Below are 17874 nucleotides of genomic sequence, written 5' to 3'. Positions count from 1 at the left end.
TCCCAGCTGTAGTTTTGCAAGGATGAGCTCTAGGGAAAAAATGGTTGGGTTAGATAGCCTCTCCATGTCATATTGGTTTGACTTATTTAAAAACCCTGTTCATTAATAAAGAGACTTCACAGAAGTCTGGGCAAAAAAATATTACATTCTCCGTGAAGATGCAATTTTGTGAGGCATAATTCTCAGCTCTATAGAATCTGAGATACAGGTCTGACTAGTAGCTGATATTTAAAAAAAAAATTCTGTATAACCAAAGTTGTATTAAATTCCACAAATGAGAACTTTGGCAAGGACTCTATTTACAGCACTATATGACTTTTTTTTTCTTTTTCTTTTTATTGAAGTCTCAGTTGTTTGTTTGCTGCTTTTTTCAGCAACTAGAATAGAGGTTCTTCAATAAAGCATCGTCAAGTTAACTTTCTTGGACGGGAGACAAGTTAATCAAATTATGAACCATGTAAATTGCTTAATCATTAATTTCAATGTTTGGATGTCGCCATTCGGCACAATAGAGATAAAACTTTTAAACAATTAATTACAGGTTGACCCCTGTAATCCAACACTCTCTCATCTGGTAACATCCATAGTCTGACATGATTTTAGTTAGCTGGATATCCACTTATCATGGCTGTGGCCAAGTCTCCTGTGGCCCCGAAAAGTTTGTTTACAGGCACCAGTCCTGGCTCTCAGTGTTCTGTGCTGTTTTTTTAGCTGTAGTTTCTCCCTAAATGTCTTTTAAGAGCCCATTATCAGTGGACACGTTGGCAATGCTGCTAGACTAGAGATGGGAAACCTTTTTTGAGTTGGGGGCCACTGACCCACAGAAAAATCAAGTGGGGGGGGCAAACAAAAGTGAGCAGAAAAACGCCCTTCACTGATGTGGTTTCCAACTGAGAAGCAGTGTCACAGCCTCAAGGGGCGCAGGCTAGTAGATGTTGTGAGCTCCCCTACAATTGGGGTCGGGGGGCTGTGTGTGTGGGAGAAGACTGCCAGGAAGTGGGCTCGAAATTGGGAATGCCTGGGCATGAGGTGTCTGGGTAGGAGGGAGGTGCACAAGCAGGCTGTGGGGGAGGGAGGGCGCAGGAGTGGCCTTGCAGTTGAATGATATGGGTCAGAGGTGGCTACAGGAGCAGGCTGGGGCATGGGGGCTGGGTGGGAGGGAAGTACAGGAGCTCTTCACACAGCGCACAGTCAACCTGTGGAACTCCTTACCAGAGGACACTGTGAAGGCCAGGACTCTAACAGAGTTTAAAAAAGAGCTCGATAAATATTTGGAGGTCAGGTCCATAGATGGCTAATAGCAAGGGGTAAGGTATGGTGCCTAGCCTTTTGTCAAAGGCGGGAGATGGACGGCAGGAGACAAAGCACTTGATCATTGTCTTTGGTTCACCTTCTCTGGGGCACCTGGCATTGGCTACTGTTGGCAGACAGGATACTGGGCTAGATGGACCTTTGGTCTGACCCAGTATGGCTGTTCTTATGTTCTCCCCTCCCCACCCACTCCCTAAGGGGCTCCCCTTACCTTAGCAAGTGGCTGCTGGGGTCCCTTCTGCAGCTGCCCCCGGCAGGGAAGCCCCAAGCTTCTTCCACTGCCTGCTGCCTGGGGTGGTGCTGGGCGGCAAGCACTCAAGCAGGAAAGGGATCAAGCCACTGCTGACTGACTTCCTGGTGGGGGGCACAGAAGTGGCTTTAGTGCTTGTGGAGTTGCCGCCTGCTCTCTCCTGCCACCTTGCCTGCACGTGGACTCTACCCTGTCTATGTGCAGAACAAGGAGGCAGAAGTATCAGCAATGCATGTGAGTGGGGTGGAGGTGAGATGGAGTGCAGTGGGGCCAGTGATCTCCCCCATGGGCCAGATTCAGTGGAACCCCTCAGTCCCTCGGCAGGCCGGATAAAAGTGTCTGGGGGTGTTGGCCCCAGACCATGGTCCGGAGGTTCCAGAACCCTGTGCTAGACAACACTGACCTCCAGTGGTTCAGAAAATTCTCTCTCTCAACATTGGTTAGGTCCCGAGAGTGCTTGGCTAGAGAGGTTCCACCTGTATTAAAAAGCTACCATAGGCTGAACAATTTTTTTCCTCTCTGCAAGAGAACAAAATAAAGTTTAGCAAAAGAAGTGAGTTCTGACATGGACGTGCTACTAACGCATCTAGTTTCCTATTATAAAAATAGCTCTTACTAAAGTTTATTTGCAAAGTCTATTAGTGAAATACAGTTAATTACAAAAGAGATTAATATTTTAAATTATTTAATGTACACTGTTCCAAAAACAGATGTTAGCATTTTTTTACTTTGTTTTGATAAACACATTTTAAAAAAAGACACCACAGCATAGGCAACAATCTTCCTGCAGGATAAAAGTTGATTTAAAAAAAAACAAAAACAAAAAACCCTGTTTGAAATTTTAGGTGTATTATTGCTACAACTTCTGCATACAGAGTTCTGTCCCCTCACCACCTCTCTTTACACTGTGAATGGGCCAGCACTTTTCATTTAGTTTTAATATTTCCCTGTTTCAAAAGGTCATTTGGAAAATCTGGTTGTAACATCATAAATATTGAGGAATAAGCACAGGTACATGAAGTGCTTAAAATTACTTCTTAAAAATTATATTTAAATGTTGGTGTCCCTTTAAAAGTCTTGTCATTCATTTTTATAAATTATATACATGAAATTTATGCTTAATCTTTCTTACTTTCTGATAAACATGTCAGCTCAAATGACAACATTTATTTTACTAATATAGATTCAAAAGGTACAGATGTAAAATAAGTACTTTATCAGACTGCATAAATGAACTAGTTAAAAGTTTATCTATATTGTTAAACATACACTCATTTCAACAGGAGCTGTACCAAATTCTATAAGCAATTATACATTTGGAGAATTTATAGTTAATGCCTTCCTCACATTTACTTAAAAATATCCTGGATACAGTTTTTTAGTACTAGCCACCAACACGGGTGAAAAAGCTTAACCATGTGAAACAGATTCTCTCATTTAAGTCTATGAGTACACTGCATGAAACAACATTACACTGCAGGATTTTCTTCCTACAGATGTAAATTGAACTAGTGTTAACTACAGAGAAAGCAACAAAATCTACCACTTCAGAATCAACTGAAATCTGTTTAACAAAATAATTAACTTGGCTTCATAGTCTTCCTCTGTAACCAATACCTCAGTTTCAATCACACTGATCTGAAACACAGTCATCTGAGGCAACACTTATGCAAGCACAAGGGCTGGTAATTTCATTATAGTATAACTCTTGAATAGCACATATATCAGTTATGCCCACCTTAATTTAACAGGTTTTTCACATTCATGCTGTCAGGCTTGGGATGTAATCAGACGTGATCATCCCAAACCATGTAGTTATAGGATTTGATAACAAGGAAAACTGGTTGAAGACTCTTTATTTCAGCAAACATAGTGTAAGTCTCCCCAGCTCTTTGGAAACTGGGCTCTTCAGACTGTGTGTGAGAGAAGTGGGGGAAGAGGAAAGAGTCCCAAAGTCACAACATATGGACATAATTTGCATTTCTCGCACATGATCAGCAATATCATCTGTGCTCAGATATATAGCAACCAGAGAAGGGAGCTCCACTATACCTATTTGGCATAGAAGGCCAATATTTCTGACCTATGGCCCCCAACAAGACAACAAATTTCAACTGATGCAGCCTCAGAGGGGTACAGAACTGGGGATGTCCATGGATCATAACTGAATTCCCAGAATTGCACAAACCACATTCAACATTTTGTCTAAGAATACACAGAAATACAATATTTCTTAGCCAATATTTCAAACATCAGAAAGACGGAAATGAACAGACATGCAATTAAAATTATGTTTAAATTCCCCTACAAATATCAAAACTAAATTTACATTATGATTAATATCAAACTGCATAGCATTAGAAAAGAAGGCATTCTGAATGGCTGAAATGGAAAAAAGGCAATTTACCAACTGATTATCATCATTCTGGAGTGCATACTACTGTACAAAAGACTCTTTTCCCAGTAACAACTTTAGCTCACCAATATAATAGATTCTGCTTTACTGAGTCCAGAGAATTAAAAAATCATTAATTTGGACAAGCTGAGGTATGTTCAAGCTTTCATGTCCTTCTAGCTGGTTTTGCTGTTAACTGTTTCTCTCTTTCAAGTTCCTTCTCACGTTGCTGTTCTCGTTCTAGTTCTTCTTTCTGCCTCTTCTGCTGCAGTTTGAGTGCTCTTTTCTGAACCAGAAAAAAATATCAGTCAGAAGTGCTTTGGGGTTTAGATTCCAAGTTTACAATATACATAACAGATCTTGTCAAAACCTTCTCAGGCCCTCTTAATCCAGCAGACCCTTCCCTCTATCTTCTTCTCCTGCCCTTTTCACCAAACCTATATTAAGATTGTCTGTCTAAGGGATGAAATGAATTCCTCCAAATCCCACTATCAACGCTCTTTAAGTATACCAGAGGCACATATACTACAGAAGTCGCTGCCTCCACAGAGGACTTAAGGACAAAATTTAACACCTGAATGAAGTCAGACTTGCTATGCCCTTCTAAAGATGAGTGGGAGAAGAAATTCTTAGCCTCACCTTTCAGACAGCATCTAACTTTTCTTAGTGATTCAACATCACCAGTGACAATAGTATACAATTATATTTTAACATAAGGAAATTTAAGTGAAAGTTAAGAACAGCCATGGTTAGTTTTGATGCAGTTGGAAATACCAGGCAAACAAGTTTACACAAAGAAGGGGGATTTACAAACTCCTAATGTAATGAACCTCGCTAGTCCAGCACCTTCAGGACATGACCAGTGCCGAATAAGAGAATTTGCCAGACCATGGGAGGTCACTATTGTCAGGCAGCATTACCAACACTTCCACTGCTTACTGGGCTTTTAGAAGACATTTAAAGGTACATTAGAGCTAACTAACAGCACAGAATACTGCAGGTATGTCTACACAGCAGCCTTATTTTGAAATAAGCTATTCCAGAAGAGATTTTCCAGAATAGCTTATTTTGAAATAATGCTGCTACATACAAAATACATTTTGAAATACCCCTCAGCCATTATGAAACAGAGCGTCTACATGCAAAAGAGCCTATTTCAAAAGAGAGCCCTTGGATGCACTGTGGTTTATTTTGAAATAGGCGCAATTCATCATGGAATGAGGTTTACCATTTCGAAATAAGACAACCGCTATTTCAAAATTATTTTGAAATAGAAGTTGCATTGTGTAGATACTAGCAAAGTTATTTCAAAATAATAGCTGTTATTTTGAAACAACTTTGCTGTGTAGACATACCCTGAGAGCCAGGACTGGTGACTGTAAACAAACTTTATGGGACCAATTTTGAGGGGAAGACAGGTTCTTTGGATGATGGGGCTCACTTTCAAAGAAGCCGTGTCAACATGGCTTTTCTTCTCCTGAAAAAATATGCAAATGAGGTGCCAGATATGTAAACCTGCACTTCATTTGCATTTTCAATCTCCTCATTTGCATGCCTCTTTCAAAAGCACAATGCTAGTGTAGGCACAGCCTAAGAGTATGTGACAGTATGCTATTAAAATTGTACAACAGGTAGCGGAAATGAGGAACCAAAACTCACTCTACTCACTTTTAACTTTGTTGTCTTTTCATGAAGCAACATCATCTCTTTTCTAATATTCACTAACTTGCTGTGATAGTGTTTAGCTTCCAAAAACTTTAAAAACATAAGACAATTAAAAGATAAGATTCAGTGGATCAAAATGTTAGTCAGTCTGGAATACAAAGTTATATCTTAAGACAGCAACTTCAAAAACACACTGAAGACCAGTGAGTTGGAGATTGGCTTGAATAGTTTAAGGTCTTAACTCTAAACACTTATATACAGTAATTTTATGAAAATTATGTTATCAAAGGGCACAAATTACTGTTATAATGTAAGGCAGAAAAAAGTATTTTATTACTTGTACACTCACTAGTTTTACATTTTATACTCCAACCAGGCTGAAGCTTAGGAAGTGCTACTCTCAAATTCACTCTCTTATGTGATTCCATACTTAGTTCTCAAGCCTAAATTGCCTGAAGTAGCTCTTACAAACACAAAGCTGACTTCACGTCACCTTAAATTATGGCAATCATGAAGTACAATTGAATTTGTTGTTGTTGTTGTTGTTGGAATATCCCTTCAATATCCCAGATGCTGGTCCCCAGTGCACAAAGGGTCCTGTGGCACCTTATAGACTAACAGAAAAGTTTTGAGCATGAGCTTTCGTGAGCACAGACTCACTTCATCAGATGCTGGTCTTGGAAATCTGCAGGGCCAGGTATAAATAAGCCAGAGCAGGGGTGAGGATAACATGGTTAGCTCAGTCAGCAAGGGTGAGGCTTACTCCCAGCAGTTGATCTGGAGGTGTGAACACCAAGGGAGGGGAAGCTGCTTCTGTATTTAGCCAGCCATTCACAGTCTTTGTTTAAGCCAGAGCTGAGGGCATCGAATTTGCAGATGAATTGTAGCTCAGAAATTTCTCTTTGGAGTCTGGTCCCGAAATCTCTTTGCTGTAGGATAGCTACTTTTAAGTCTACTACTGTGTAGCCTGGGAGACTGAAGTGCTCTCCTACGGGTTTGTGTATATTGCCATTTCTGATGTCTGATTTGTGTGCGTTTATTCTTTTACATAGAGACTGTCCAGTTTGTCCGATGTATATAGCAGAGGGGCATTGCTGGCACATGATGGCATAAATTATATTGGTAGATGTGCAGCTGAATGAACCCACGATGGTGTGGCTGATCTGGTTAGGTCCTGTAACGGTGTTGCTGGTGTAGATATGTCGGCAGAGCTGGCAATGAGGTTTGTTGCATGGATGGGTCCCTGAGTTAGAGTGACTGTGGTGCGGTGTATAGTTGCTGGTTAGGATTTGCTTCAGGTTGCCAGGTTGTCTGTGGGCAAGGACTGGTCTGCCTCCCAAGGCCTGTGAAAGTGGGGGATCGTTGTCCAGGATGGGTTGTAAATCCCTGATGATGCGCTGTAGAGGTTTTAGCTGAGGACTGTAGGTGATGGCGAGTGGTGTTCTGTTGGTTTCTCTCTTGGGCTTGTCCTGTAGTAAGAGGCTTCGTGGCACACGTCTGGCTCTGCTGATCTGTTTTTTCACTTCCTCAGGTGGGTATTGCAGTTTCAAGAATGCTTGGTAGAGATCCTGTACGTGTTTGTCTCTGTCAGAGGGGTTGGAGCAAATGCGGTTATATCTTAGTGCTTGACTGTAGACAATGGATTGTGTGGTGTGTCTGGGATGGAAGCTGGAGGCGTGAAGGTAGGCGTAGCGGTCAGTAGGTTTACGGTACAGGGTGGTATTGATGTGGCCATCGTGTATTAGCACCGTGGTGTCCAGGAAGTGGATCTCCTGTGTAGACTGTTCCAGGCTGAGGTTGATCATCATGGTGCCACAGGACCCTTCGTTGCTGTTACAGATCCAGACTAACACGGCTACCCCTCCAAAAGGTGGAGAGTGAACCAGAATCCTTCCATCAGCCTGGGGGTAGGACATCATGGGCACCCCACAGCAGCTTCTGGAGCCTCCATACCATATACAATCTTTATGTACTGATTTCGGCTTCTAGACTTATAAGCTGTGTCTACATGAGCCCCTTCCTTTTGAAAGGGGCATGTTAATGAGTGAGTTCAAAATATGCTAATGAGGCGTTCCCATGAATATGCAGTGCCTCATTAGCTTTCGAATCGCGCGCCGCATGTGTATACGGAGATCTTTCAAAAGGACCCCCAGTCTTCAAAAGCCCCTTCTTCCTAACACCAGATAGGAAGAAGGGGCTTTCGAAGACCAGGGGGTCCTTTCGAAAGGTCCCCGTCTCCACGAGTGGTGCACAATTCGAAAGCTGCACTTTCTGTTGTGTCTTCCATTTACAAAGAGCAGACTTATTGATGTAATGATAGGGTGACAACTCATCCAGTTTTTGGTGGGACAGTCCCATATTTGGGATGCTAAAAAGGTGTCCCTATTTATTTTAGAAAAGGGACTAATTGTCCTGCATTTTCTGCCAGCAGCTGCTGGCTGGAGAGCAGGGAGCCCAAAGGTTAACCTACTTTCCTCTTCCCTAGGGCTCAGGGAAGCAGGGGGAGCATGAAGCGGCTGCTCCATCCCGGCTGCTTCCCTGGGGCTCAGAGAAGGGTGGGGGGTAGTGAGGGGAAACGCCATGGCTGCCCCGTCCCTGCTGCTTCCTCAGGGCTCCCGGGAGCGCTGGACGCTGCTGCAGCCCAGGACTTGGGGAGGGTTGGCGGCTGCTGCCTCCTTCCTGGCTCCCCAGAGCCTGGATGAGCGGGAAGGAGCCACCCTTCCCCCCATATCTCCCTGTCTGCAGGGGACAGGGAGATATGGTCACCCTATGTAGTGATTATTAGTAGTATATTTATAACATTTTCTCAAGGGATGAAAACTAATACATGTACATAACACACATTTTTGTTACACAATTTGCAAAGTCAGAATTGAATACACTTACCAAGGCATTGATATCAAGAATGGAATTACATTCTTTGAATTTTGAAATTTCTTGCTCTAATGTGTCTAGTAACACTGCTTGATTCTGTCTGAAACAAAAATACAAAGACTTTAAGACACATAAAAAAATCAGGTAAAACAGACTATGTTGGCTAAATTAAAACAATTTTGAGGCTTACTGCTCAAGTCTTCATTGAAATCTTGTATTGGTTGTTAATGAGGATAAAATCCTGTGTAAACTGTATATAAATCAATATTCCAAGACAATTTTTCAGATTAACTTTCTTTTGTACAAAATAGGTTTTCTCCCCCACATTAGTAGATAACGAACAACCAGGAAACCTGAAGAAGTAGATTCAGGAACGGAGTCAGCAGATTTTTTTTAAACTGACATTTAACTGAGTCATAACTAAAAAGTTATAAAAAATTGCACTATTTCTCTTCCTGATACTAGTCTCTTCTGTGCTATCTGGAAAATTCCAGGCACAACAAGACATCCGCTAGCATTTTCTGGAAAACCCAAATAGCAGCACTTAGACCAGTGTATACACCAGAGCTGGGCAAAATACATCCCACAGGCCAGACCCAGACCACAGACACAGCGGGAACCTCAGTCAGAATCCTTACCTGCTGTGCTCCTGCAAAAGGCTCAGAAAAACTAGCTGCAGGGCTGTTTTCCTGTGAACAGCTATGAGCCTGAAAGTGAGGGAGGAAGGCTTTTGTGTCCCCCTCCTCAGCAAAATCTTGCGGTTCCCATTGGCTGGTTACCAGACAATGGGAGCTGAATGCTCAAATTTCCCTTTCCCCCTGGGCTCTCAGCAATTCCCAGATGAACATGGCCTCCAGAACCAGTTTGCTCTGGGAGGCCTGCCAGGGCATAGAAGGCAGGGAATCTTCTAGGATGCTGGCTAGGAGTCACTCAGGTAAGTGTCTCCCAGCCAAAGCCTCCTCAGGCACAACTGCCCACCTCCCCAAATAACCCAAACCCTCTGCCACTATATTCCCCTTCGAAACCCTGTGCCCCAAACCTCTGCCCAGGGGATCACAAACTCCTCTCGACCTTAGTCATAACCCAAAGCCCTGCACCTGCTCCTGCACCCCAGTACTCTACCTCCATCACAAATCTATCCTTCACCCAACCTCCCTCCTAGGCCCTACACCCCCTCATGCATCCCAACTCTTTACCCCAAAGCTCCATCCCAGACCCCACACTTCCTCCATTACCATCATGGAAGAGTGCATCCCTTGACCAAATTCTTGGAGTGGTCCCCGATCCAAAATTCTTGCCCACCCCACCATACACATATAGGGAAACCTTATGAACATTATTAAGAACAAAACAAACAAGCATATATACTAATTGAAAGTAGAGTTTAGGAGATGGGGGTTCACACAGGCAAGAAAAATGTTTAAAAAAATCTTTCTTGCAATTGCCAGTTTAATAGAACATTGCAAATACTGGATTTTTTCCTCCAAATAAAGTTGTACAGCACTAGGTCACATCTCTCTCAAAAAAAAGAATTTAGAAAGTAGACGTGTCTTTTGCTGTGACGTGGTGCATGGCTTACAATGCTTTAATTTTAAAACTGTTCTTCATCTCAACTGCTGGTAGGTTATATGACAGGCGGCAGGAGGATCAACAGACTTGCCAGGCCCTTGGGCAAGTTCAGGGAGCCTCCATGCTCCTGAAAGGGATGGGACCTTAGGTGGAAGGGACATGGCTGGGAAAGCCCGCCCTGAGTGCCACCAGGAGCGCACTACACCAGCCCCCCCTGCCAGCTCTCAAAGCCATGTGGACTGTTCAATATAACACTCCAGCAATGATTTAAAGGCCCAGGGCTCTGTCTGCCACTGCTCCTGTGTGGGAGCCCCAGGGCCCTTTTGAAGAGCCATGCCTGGGGCAACTGTCCCTTTCATCCCTCCCTACCCTTCTCCATGCCTGACTAAAGGTTCTTTTAAGATTATATTTATATTCTGCCAAATAAACACTCACTGTTCAAAGTGCTCCACTCGAAAAACAGAAAAGTGTATTTTATAGTAAACCATACTACACAGAAGTATAGTCTACTTACATACAAGGAGATTGGACTGAAGAAAATCTAGAGAAGAAAATATGCATTAGACAGTTGCTTTTTTCAGTTTGCTTACGTGAGCTCTTGGAGGGCTAGTTTTGATCGCTGAAGATCAGGTAAATAATGAGAAATCAGTCCTTCAGTTAGTTGTTCTACAGCTTTCTTATCTATAATAGCCAAATCTTCTATTAGCCCCTCATCTGGAGAGGCTTCACTGGAATCTGTAACAAGAAGCAGCAACTATAAACTATTAAGAACTATTAATATAAGTTTATCTGCTAGGACTAACATATTTTCATTTTGAAATAAAGGTGGGGAGTTTCAGCAATGGAGTGTAAGTTGCCATTCCTGACACTTCATCCATTAACAAATGCTCCTTTCACTTCCCTCCACTGTAAAACTGCAGTTGCCAAATCATACCATGTTGGACCATAGTTGAAGAGTGAGATTTAATCCAGGGGTACGCAAAGTGGGGGGCATGAAATTTCCTAAGGGGAAATGATCAGCTGCTGGGTCTCAAGCTCATCTGTTTCATTAAAAATGTTGAAATGTATTAATTTTTTTAAGTATATGTGTTCACATTTACAATAAACTATTTCATATCTGACATTCTATTGTCTGGAACTCTCAAATTACCAGTATTTTAACCACAAGTAAATTTTAGTTATGTTTTCCATAAGTACAGTATTGTGAAAGTAAATACAAGTATATACAGCAAATACAGTATAAATTTACCCTGTACAATACTACTGTTGTTGGTAAATAAATACTTTGCAAGCATTTTGGTTGTTTAATATCTAACCCTTTTTTCTTTAATTTTATGAATTCCTAGGTATACCTCTCTATTATCCGCATTATTTAAATATCTGGCTACCTCTGAGTCCCAGGGCTGCTGGATATGAAAGAGTTTATTGTACGTACTGATTACTAGAAATTTTATATTGTACATATTTATTTTCTTACACATGCCAAAAGGGTTTTTTTTTTTAATATAAACATAACCAAAATGTACATTGGTTTAGATTACATGAGACAAACTAGGAGGGTCCTGCTAATTACAGGGATAAAAAGTGGGGCCTGATATAAAAACATTGGCTCATCCTGGATTTAAACTACAAAGTAGACTGTGTACACCAGCCCTCTGACTCAAGTATATGCCAAAGGCTCTTCCCTTACAGAAGTCAAACATGGGCAGGAAGTGAGTGCGGGTCAGTTACAGGCAGGGGACCAGTTGACTGCAGCTTCCCATGCCATTTGCTACTCAAAAGATAGGGAAGAGCCAGGCCCAAAGCCTCCCCCCATCCAGACAGGAGTAACAAGGCCTTGGCCTTCACTCCAGGGGACCTGGCGATGCTGACGAGCAGCAGCCGAGCTGCGGGCGGCCGTTGCTCACATACCCAGCGCGGGTGCCAGCGGCCTCGGGGCGGCGGCCTCCAGCAGGAACCCGTCGGGCTGCGCCATGGCGCTCCAGCTGCGGGCAGGGAGCGAGACAGGAGCGCGAGCGCCAGCAGCCGCTGCCTCCTGCTGAGGGGGCGCCGCGGCTCCCCGCGCTGTCTCTAGCCGGCGGCTGAGCCCATCGCTCGCGGCGCCCGGAGAGCGGAGGGTGCGCCCGGAACTTGGCTGAGGGGACGGAGTCGCGCGAGGCGGGGGCCAGACTCCCCCACCAGTGTCCGGCGGGAAGCGGCTCCCCGGTGAGACTCTGGGGGCTCGGTGGGGGAAGGGCGAAGCAGACGGGGAGAGACGTTTCCCACACCCGGGAACGCAGAGGCGGCTGGGCCCGTCTAACACATACTGGGGGGAGGGGGCAGCCCGGCTCCGAGCCCTCCTGACCACAGAAACACCCCCCCAACCAGAGATTGGGTTCCGACCGCCTACTACCCCGGATGTAGATGCGGGCCCAGGCCGGAAGTGACCCCGCTCCCATAGAGGAAGTCACCTGACAGTGCTGGTTGTTACGACAGGGCCCTTAGCAACAGGAGATGGAGTGGTCCAAGGTCCAGCACTAAGAGCTGGTATCGCCTGTGCCTAGGGAGAAGGCAGTTTTCAGACACAGTTTGTCAAGTTGAAGTTGACGTGATCGCTGGCTGGGAGGAAGGTCCAGTTTTCAAATGTCAGCACACACTCTGTCATCAGTTGCAACCACTTATATTTAAAATCATATATATTACCAAACCCAGTGTAACTAATAGATGTGTGTGCTGGGGTGGAGGCTGTCTAACAAACGTGCCTCTCTCTTTCCTTGATAAAGGGAGCAAACTCTATGAACCTTCTCTATGTAAAACATTTATATGGCATAAGATGGATTCATATGGAGCCTGCTTGTTGGGCATTACAAAGCCTGGAGCTAGAGGAATTCCGCATTGAAGTTGGTCTGTTGCATCACTGAACAGATGAAAATATTCTACAGCAGTATCTCCTCTGACAGGAGGATACTTGCAGCCCTGAAGGCAGTATGAGGCAGGAAATGGTGATCTTTTTGGTAAAAGAGGACTAATTCTGGATCACATACACATTCAGTGCAGTTCAGGGCCCAAGAAACCAGTGTGGATTGGCAGGGCAAAAGATTGTCCTGGAAATCTGCCTTTTTTGAGATCTGTGGGGTACTGACCATGGAGCTTCAGTGACAACAGACCAACCTGTGATGCTCCCTAGGGAATAACGAATCACCACTGTCACCTGGAAGCTTCCCCTGTACCCCAAGAACATTACCAGTCTGTGCCCAACCAATTTAGCATGGGGAGATCAACTGATGGAGTCATTGTCATCCCAGTCTGCTATGCCCTTGATAAGGTGCTATTTAGCTAGGTTACAAGACTCAGAAGATTATCCATGGCTTTGCATGCATGTGGTTCAAACTGTATTGGGGCAAATGATGGACTCCAAGTGCCCATAATTTTCCCCATATGTACAGCTAGGGCACCTGATTTATAAACAGAAAAAGGTTATTCATTGTGATCCAAGGATGGGTTGACCCCCACGTCAGGTTCACAGACAAATTCAGGGTGATCTGGGAAGGTCCAAAGAGCTAGGAACTTTCAGACCTCAATACTCTTTCAACAAATGCAGTGGAAGACTGTTTGCCTGCAGAAGCACTATATTAATGACATGGACAATGGTCCTATGTTCTGAGGTGCCTCTTTTTGTGGGAGGGGACTGCCAAGAAGTGGGCTGGGAGTTGGGGATGTCTGGCATGGGGTTGTCTGGGCCCGAGGGGGTTGCAGAAGCAGGCTGGGCATGTGGGGTCTGGGTTGCGGGGAGGATGCATGAGCAGGCTACAGACTGGGTGGTATGGGAGAGAGGGGGCTTCAGGAGCAGACGTACGGGAGCAGGCTGGGGGTGTGAGGTCTGGATGGGAAGGGATTGCAGGAGCTCCCCTCCCCTTCCACTCCCCAAGGGGCTCCTCTTACCTTAGCAAGCAGCTGCTGAGGTCCCTGCTGCAGCCACCCTAGGCGGGGGAGGGGCTCCTGCCTTTCCCTGCTGCCACCTGGGAAGCGAGCACTCAAGCTGCTGTTGCCTGGCTGGCTGGTGGGAGCACAGAAGTGGCTCTAGTGCTTGTGGTGCAGCTGCTTGTTCCCTCCAGCCACCTCACCTGTACACAAGCTCCTCATATGCACACATGCAGGACAAGGACATGGAAGTGTCCACATTGCAGGTGAGGTAAAGTGGGGTGGGGTCAGCAACCATGCCCCCTCCAGGCCAGATTCAATGGAATTCCCTCAATACCTCAGTGAGCCAGATCAAAGTGTTTGTGGGGCCGGATCTGCACTATGGGTTAGGGGTTCCCCATCCTGCCCTACATCAACACAAGGATGAATTCCATCCAGGATTAATTCAGGTATTGTTTTGATTAAAGTGATTTCCTGAATTGGAATTATACAGAACTGTGAGTACATTCAAATAACTGCACAGGAAATGAAAATGCTCCAGTTAGCCATTGCACATAGTGCAAACAAATATCCACTACAGGAGAGTCTTTCAATTTACATCAAGAGAGGCTTGATTTTTGTCTACCATGTATTAAGGAATCAATGTTATAACAAAATTTGAAGAACACTAATCTAATCATGTATGATAAAATCACTGACAGTGAACAGGTAAATCTTTCTCAGGCACTTAAAACTGAATATGCTTTTGAGAAATTGATGAATTGCTAATTAGGAACGTCAAGTTGTCACTGTAATTTTCATTAGCATAATAAGGTTGGTGCACTTACAACATTTCTTGTGGGTTGAAAAGCTATTAGCAGTTCCTGCCACATTCTCTGTTTTATGTAATCTTCACATACCTGAAGTCTTCAAATCGTCCAAAGCTTGACCACTGTACTTCGCATTTATACAACACTTTTCAGCTCCAAAGCACTTTGCAGGGGATGTGTCAGAGTGTGTCAGGAGCAGGCAGAGAGTCTTCCAGGAGTGAGATCACTTTGAATATACTATTGAAAATCACTCCTTCACAATAAGATCCTAGTGAGCCCAAGAGTCTTGCCTCTCACTCATTTATACCTTTTGGGAAAGATTAATTCCTTACACTATCATAAAGGGTGATCCTGCTTTCTCTAGAGTCATCCTGAATCTAAAACATGATATGTAAATCTTATGACATGATATGTGATGTGATATGAATCTTATGGCAATCGTATGAAGTAGTGTATCTTCAATGTACAAAGCTGGGAGGAGTATGCAGAATCCCATTCAAACTGGAGGGGAACATCTGGCAATGGGTGCAATTTAACATGAAGCAGCTTTGATTCAGAAAATGGAAGCAAAGTATAATAGAAGAAAGCAGTGTTCCATAATCTTGAATTTCAGCTCTGACAATACATGGAGCTGTGAAACTTGTAACAAGCTGTGTTGGTCTCAGTTTGGCTTGTCAGTCCTAAGCAAATTCATCAGGACCTGATGCGACCTTTTACACATATACTATGATCCAGTGGATCAGTGATTGCTATACAAGTCCTTATATCTGCAAATAGACCCACAAGATATTAAGACCACACGGTACTAATTACCATGAGGCTCAATCAGTACCCATCCCACTGACATCTTTCAGAAACCTCCTGAGTCAAAAAGTTGGGTATTTGAGATTATCTGTTGCTTAATAATATTTATATCAGCAGCAGTGGTGATTAATAAGGGTAAAGTAGTTTACACATTTTTCTTCAGGTACAGGTTACTATTAAGTATTGTTATATACTCAAGTTAAAAATTTCCTCCCCAACCTTATGTTTCAAAAGGAAGCTCAGAGACCTGAATTGCACCACCTGATGTCTCATCCAAAGCTGAGTTATGACTTGAAAGCTTAGTGAACATGTTAGTTATTCTGCAGTCAAAGATTTACCAAATCATTGTCACATGAGAGGAACAGACAAGGCTTTCCTTCAAAAACAGAAGGATCAAAGCGAAATTAAGTGAACCCTAGAACTTGGAATTTAAATTCTTGGTTAGGTAAAGTTAACAAGGAAAATTACTTGCTGGTTTGATTGTCCAACTCCAAAATTTGCCACAAGACATTGAGAAGAAGGGCTGAGAATTATAAGAGTGAATTTAAGGCAAAGTTAATAATATCATTATCATTGCTATCTACTCAAGACTGAATTTGAGGATCAGTAAATATGTGCAAAATACCAATCCTTCAGCCACACACAAAGTTCTCCCCTTTTCATTTTATGAACGTGTTGTCTCAGGTTCCATACAACAGTGAAGGATCTTTGTACATGGAGGGAGGGCAAGGGGAGGGAAGGTTAATATACCTTACTCAAACACTGTAAACATACAGCTCACCTCAAAAGGTGCAGTTGTGTGGGGAGACACTTAAAATTTAGGAAAATTCTTGTTATTTTCATCTCACTCACTCAAGAGGCATATGACAGATTAAGTTTAGTATGATCCTTATTAAAAGTAGTTGTGCTTGTACAGTATGGGAACACATTTTGTTCAACTCTGTAGTATTTACTGTATTTTCATGATGAAATAGCTTTCCTAATGGTTAATATCTTTAAATTTAACTATTGAATATACTTCTATACTACTTTGTTGTCCTTCTGATTGCAAAAGTGACAAATTTTCATGGATGTTAACCACTGGACAAAATAGCTCAGTTCTTCTCCCACTGAAATCTGTGCACCTTCCTCTCAAAGTCCCTACATTTTATTTTGATATGACTTGGAGTTTTGCTGGAGTGAGGACAGTTGACTATATGCTGAGCAAAGACTTGAAGATTTGGCCAATTGGGAGCTGGCTCTGTGTCCGCCTAATGAGTTCAGATCCTGTGGTAGATGAATTTTCATTCATAGCTTTCTTTCTTTCTTCAATAAAATGTTTTGCTGCATTTTCAATAATTAATTTTGCTATTCAAAAATACTCTACATTTAAAATAAAAACACATTGCTGAAGGAAACTAAACACAGTGTCGAGCTCTTAGCCAGCCATTGACGCCACACAATAATCCACCCTTTGTGGGTTCATATAGAAATCTCCCTAGGATGAAGCATTCCTAGGTTTCTAGTTCAGTTGGCTTTGTGGCCCCTTCACAACATCAGAGCTAACATAACGAGGTCTGCAAGGAATCCTGAATCCTAACCTGATACCTTTCCCAACAACCCAAGGAACTGCATTCCAGCCTGATCCCTATATTACATGTCCAGATGTCTTACAATCTCTCACTCTGTTCTCCACACAAAATTAAGACTTTCCATGTCCCATTTTCCATCCTCTATACTAATCTTTCCCATTCCTGCAGATCCAGATCCCATTTGCAACCCCAGATTCCCCTCTGTACCACCAGATCTCTGCCAAAGCACCTAAGTATCTCTCTTGACCTAGCCACACAAGTCTTTGTATCTCTTACTTCTTCAGCAGGTGCAGGGCCTCAGCCATTAGAACAATGACAAGTTTCAAGCAGCTAGCCACACAAATACTTACATATGCATCAGTGCAACAGTAAAACATTAAGCCAGCTTTTCATAGCAATTCCTGTTCAGATGTTTACAACCTGCATGCATCTGCATTATTACACATTCTGGATTTTACTTCATGTGCAACTATGCACAAATCAGTTACAGTAGCATACCCAAATAGGACTGACAAAAGAATGGAGCAACCAACCTACAATCTTGAGCTCTATAGATAATACTAGATTTTCTCTCCTTTGACAAACTGTGCTCCCATTGTATGCTATGCTGGCTCTGCAGGGGTAGCAAGTACAGCAGACTCAGAGAGCCTCCAGAAACCATAAAATCAGGTAAGGATAAACAGCACCAGACCAGGTTTATTGTAAAGCAAGTCCTAGCTTCCTTGG

At 43.2% G+C, this 17874-nt stretch overlaps 1 protein-coding gene across 2 annotated transcripts; it reads right to left on the bottom strand.

The window, feature by feature from the left end:
• Positions 1 to 1522: 1522 nt before the first annotated feature.
• On the bottom strand, positions 1523 to 12178 carry BLOC1S6 (biogenesis of lysosomal organelles complex 1 subunit 6). Of its 2 annotated transcripts, XM_075007008.1 has the most exons (5): positions 11976 to 12178; positions 10655 to 10799; positions 8508 to 8595; positions 5625 to 5711; positions 1523 to 4242 (listed from the first exon to the last, which is right to left on the bottom strand). In XM_075007008.1, the coding sequence occupies exons 1-5, from the start codon at positions 12037 to 12039 to the stop codon at positions 4123 to 4125; spliced, it is 504 nt and encodes a 167-aa protein (XP_074863109.1). In that variant the 5' UTR covers positions 12040 to 12178; the 3' UTR covers positions 1523 to 4122. The 2 variants fall into 2 exon arrangements, with proteins under 2 accessions (XP_074863109.1, XP_074863110.1); XM_075007009.1 differs by lacking the exon at positions 5625 to 5711.
• Positions 12179 to 17874: the final 5696 nt, after the last annotated feature.

This window comes from Carettochelys insculpta, chromosome 12 (assembly GCF_033958435.1).
Source record: "Carettochelys insculpta isolate YL-2023 chromosome 12, ASM3395843v1, whole genome shotgun sequence".
Classification (NCBI taxonomy): domain Eukaryota; kingdom Metazoa; phylum Chordata; order Testudines; family Carettochelyidae; genus Carettochelys; species Carettochelys insculpta.
The sequence above is the reverse complement of the archived record's forward strand: the minus strand, read 5'-3'. Positions and strand labels throughout refer to the sequence as shown.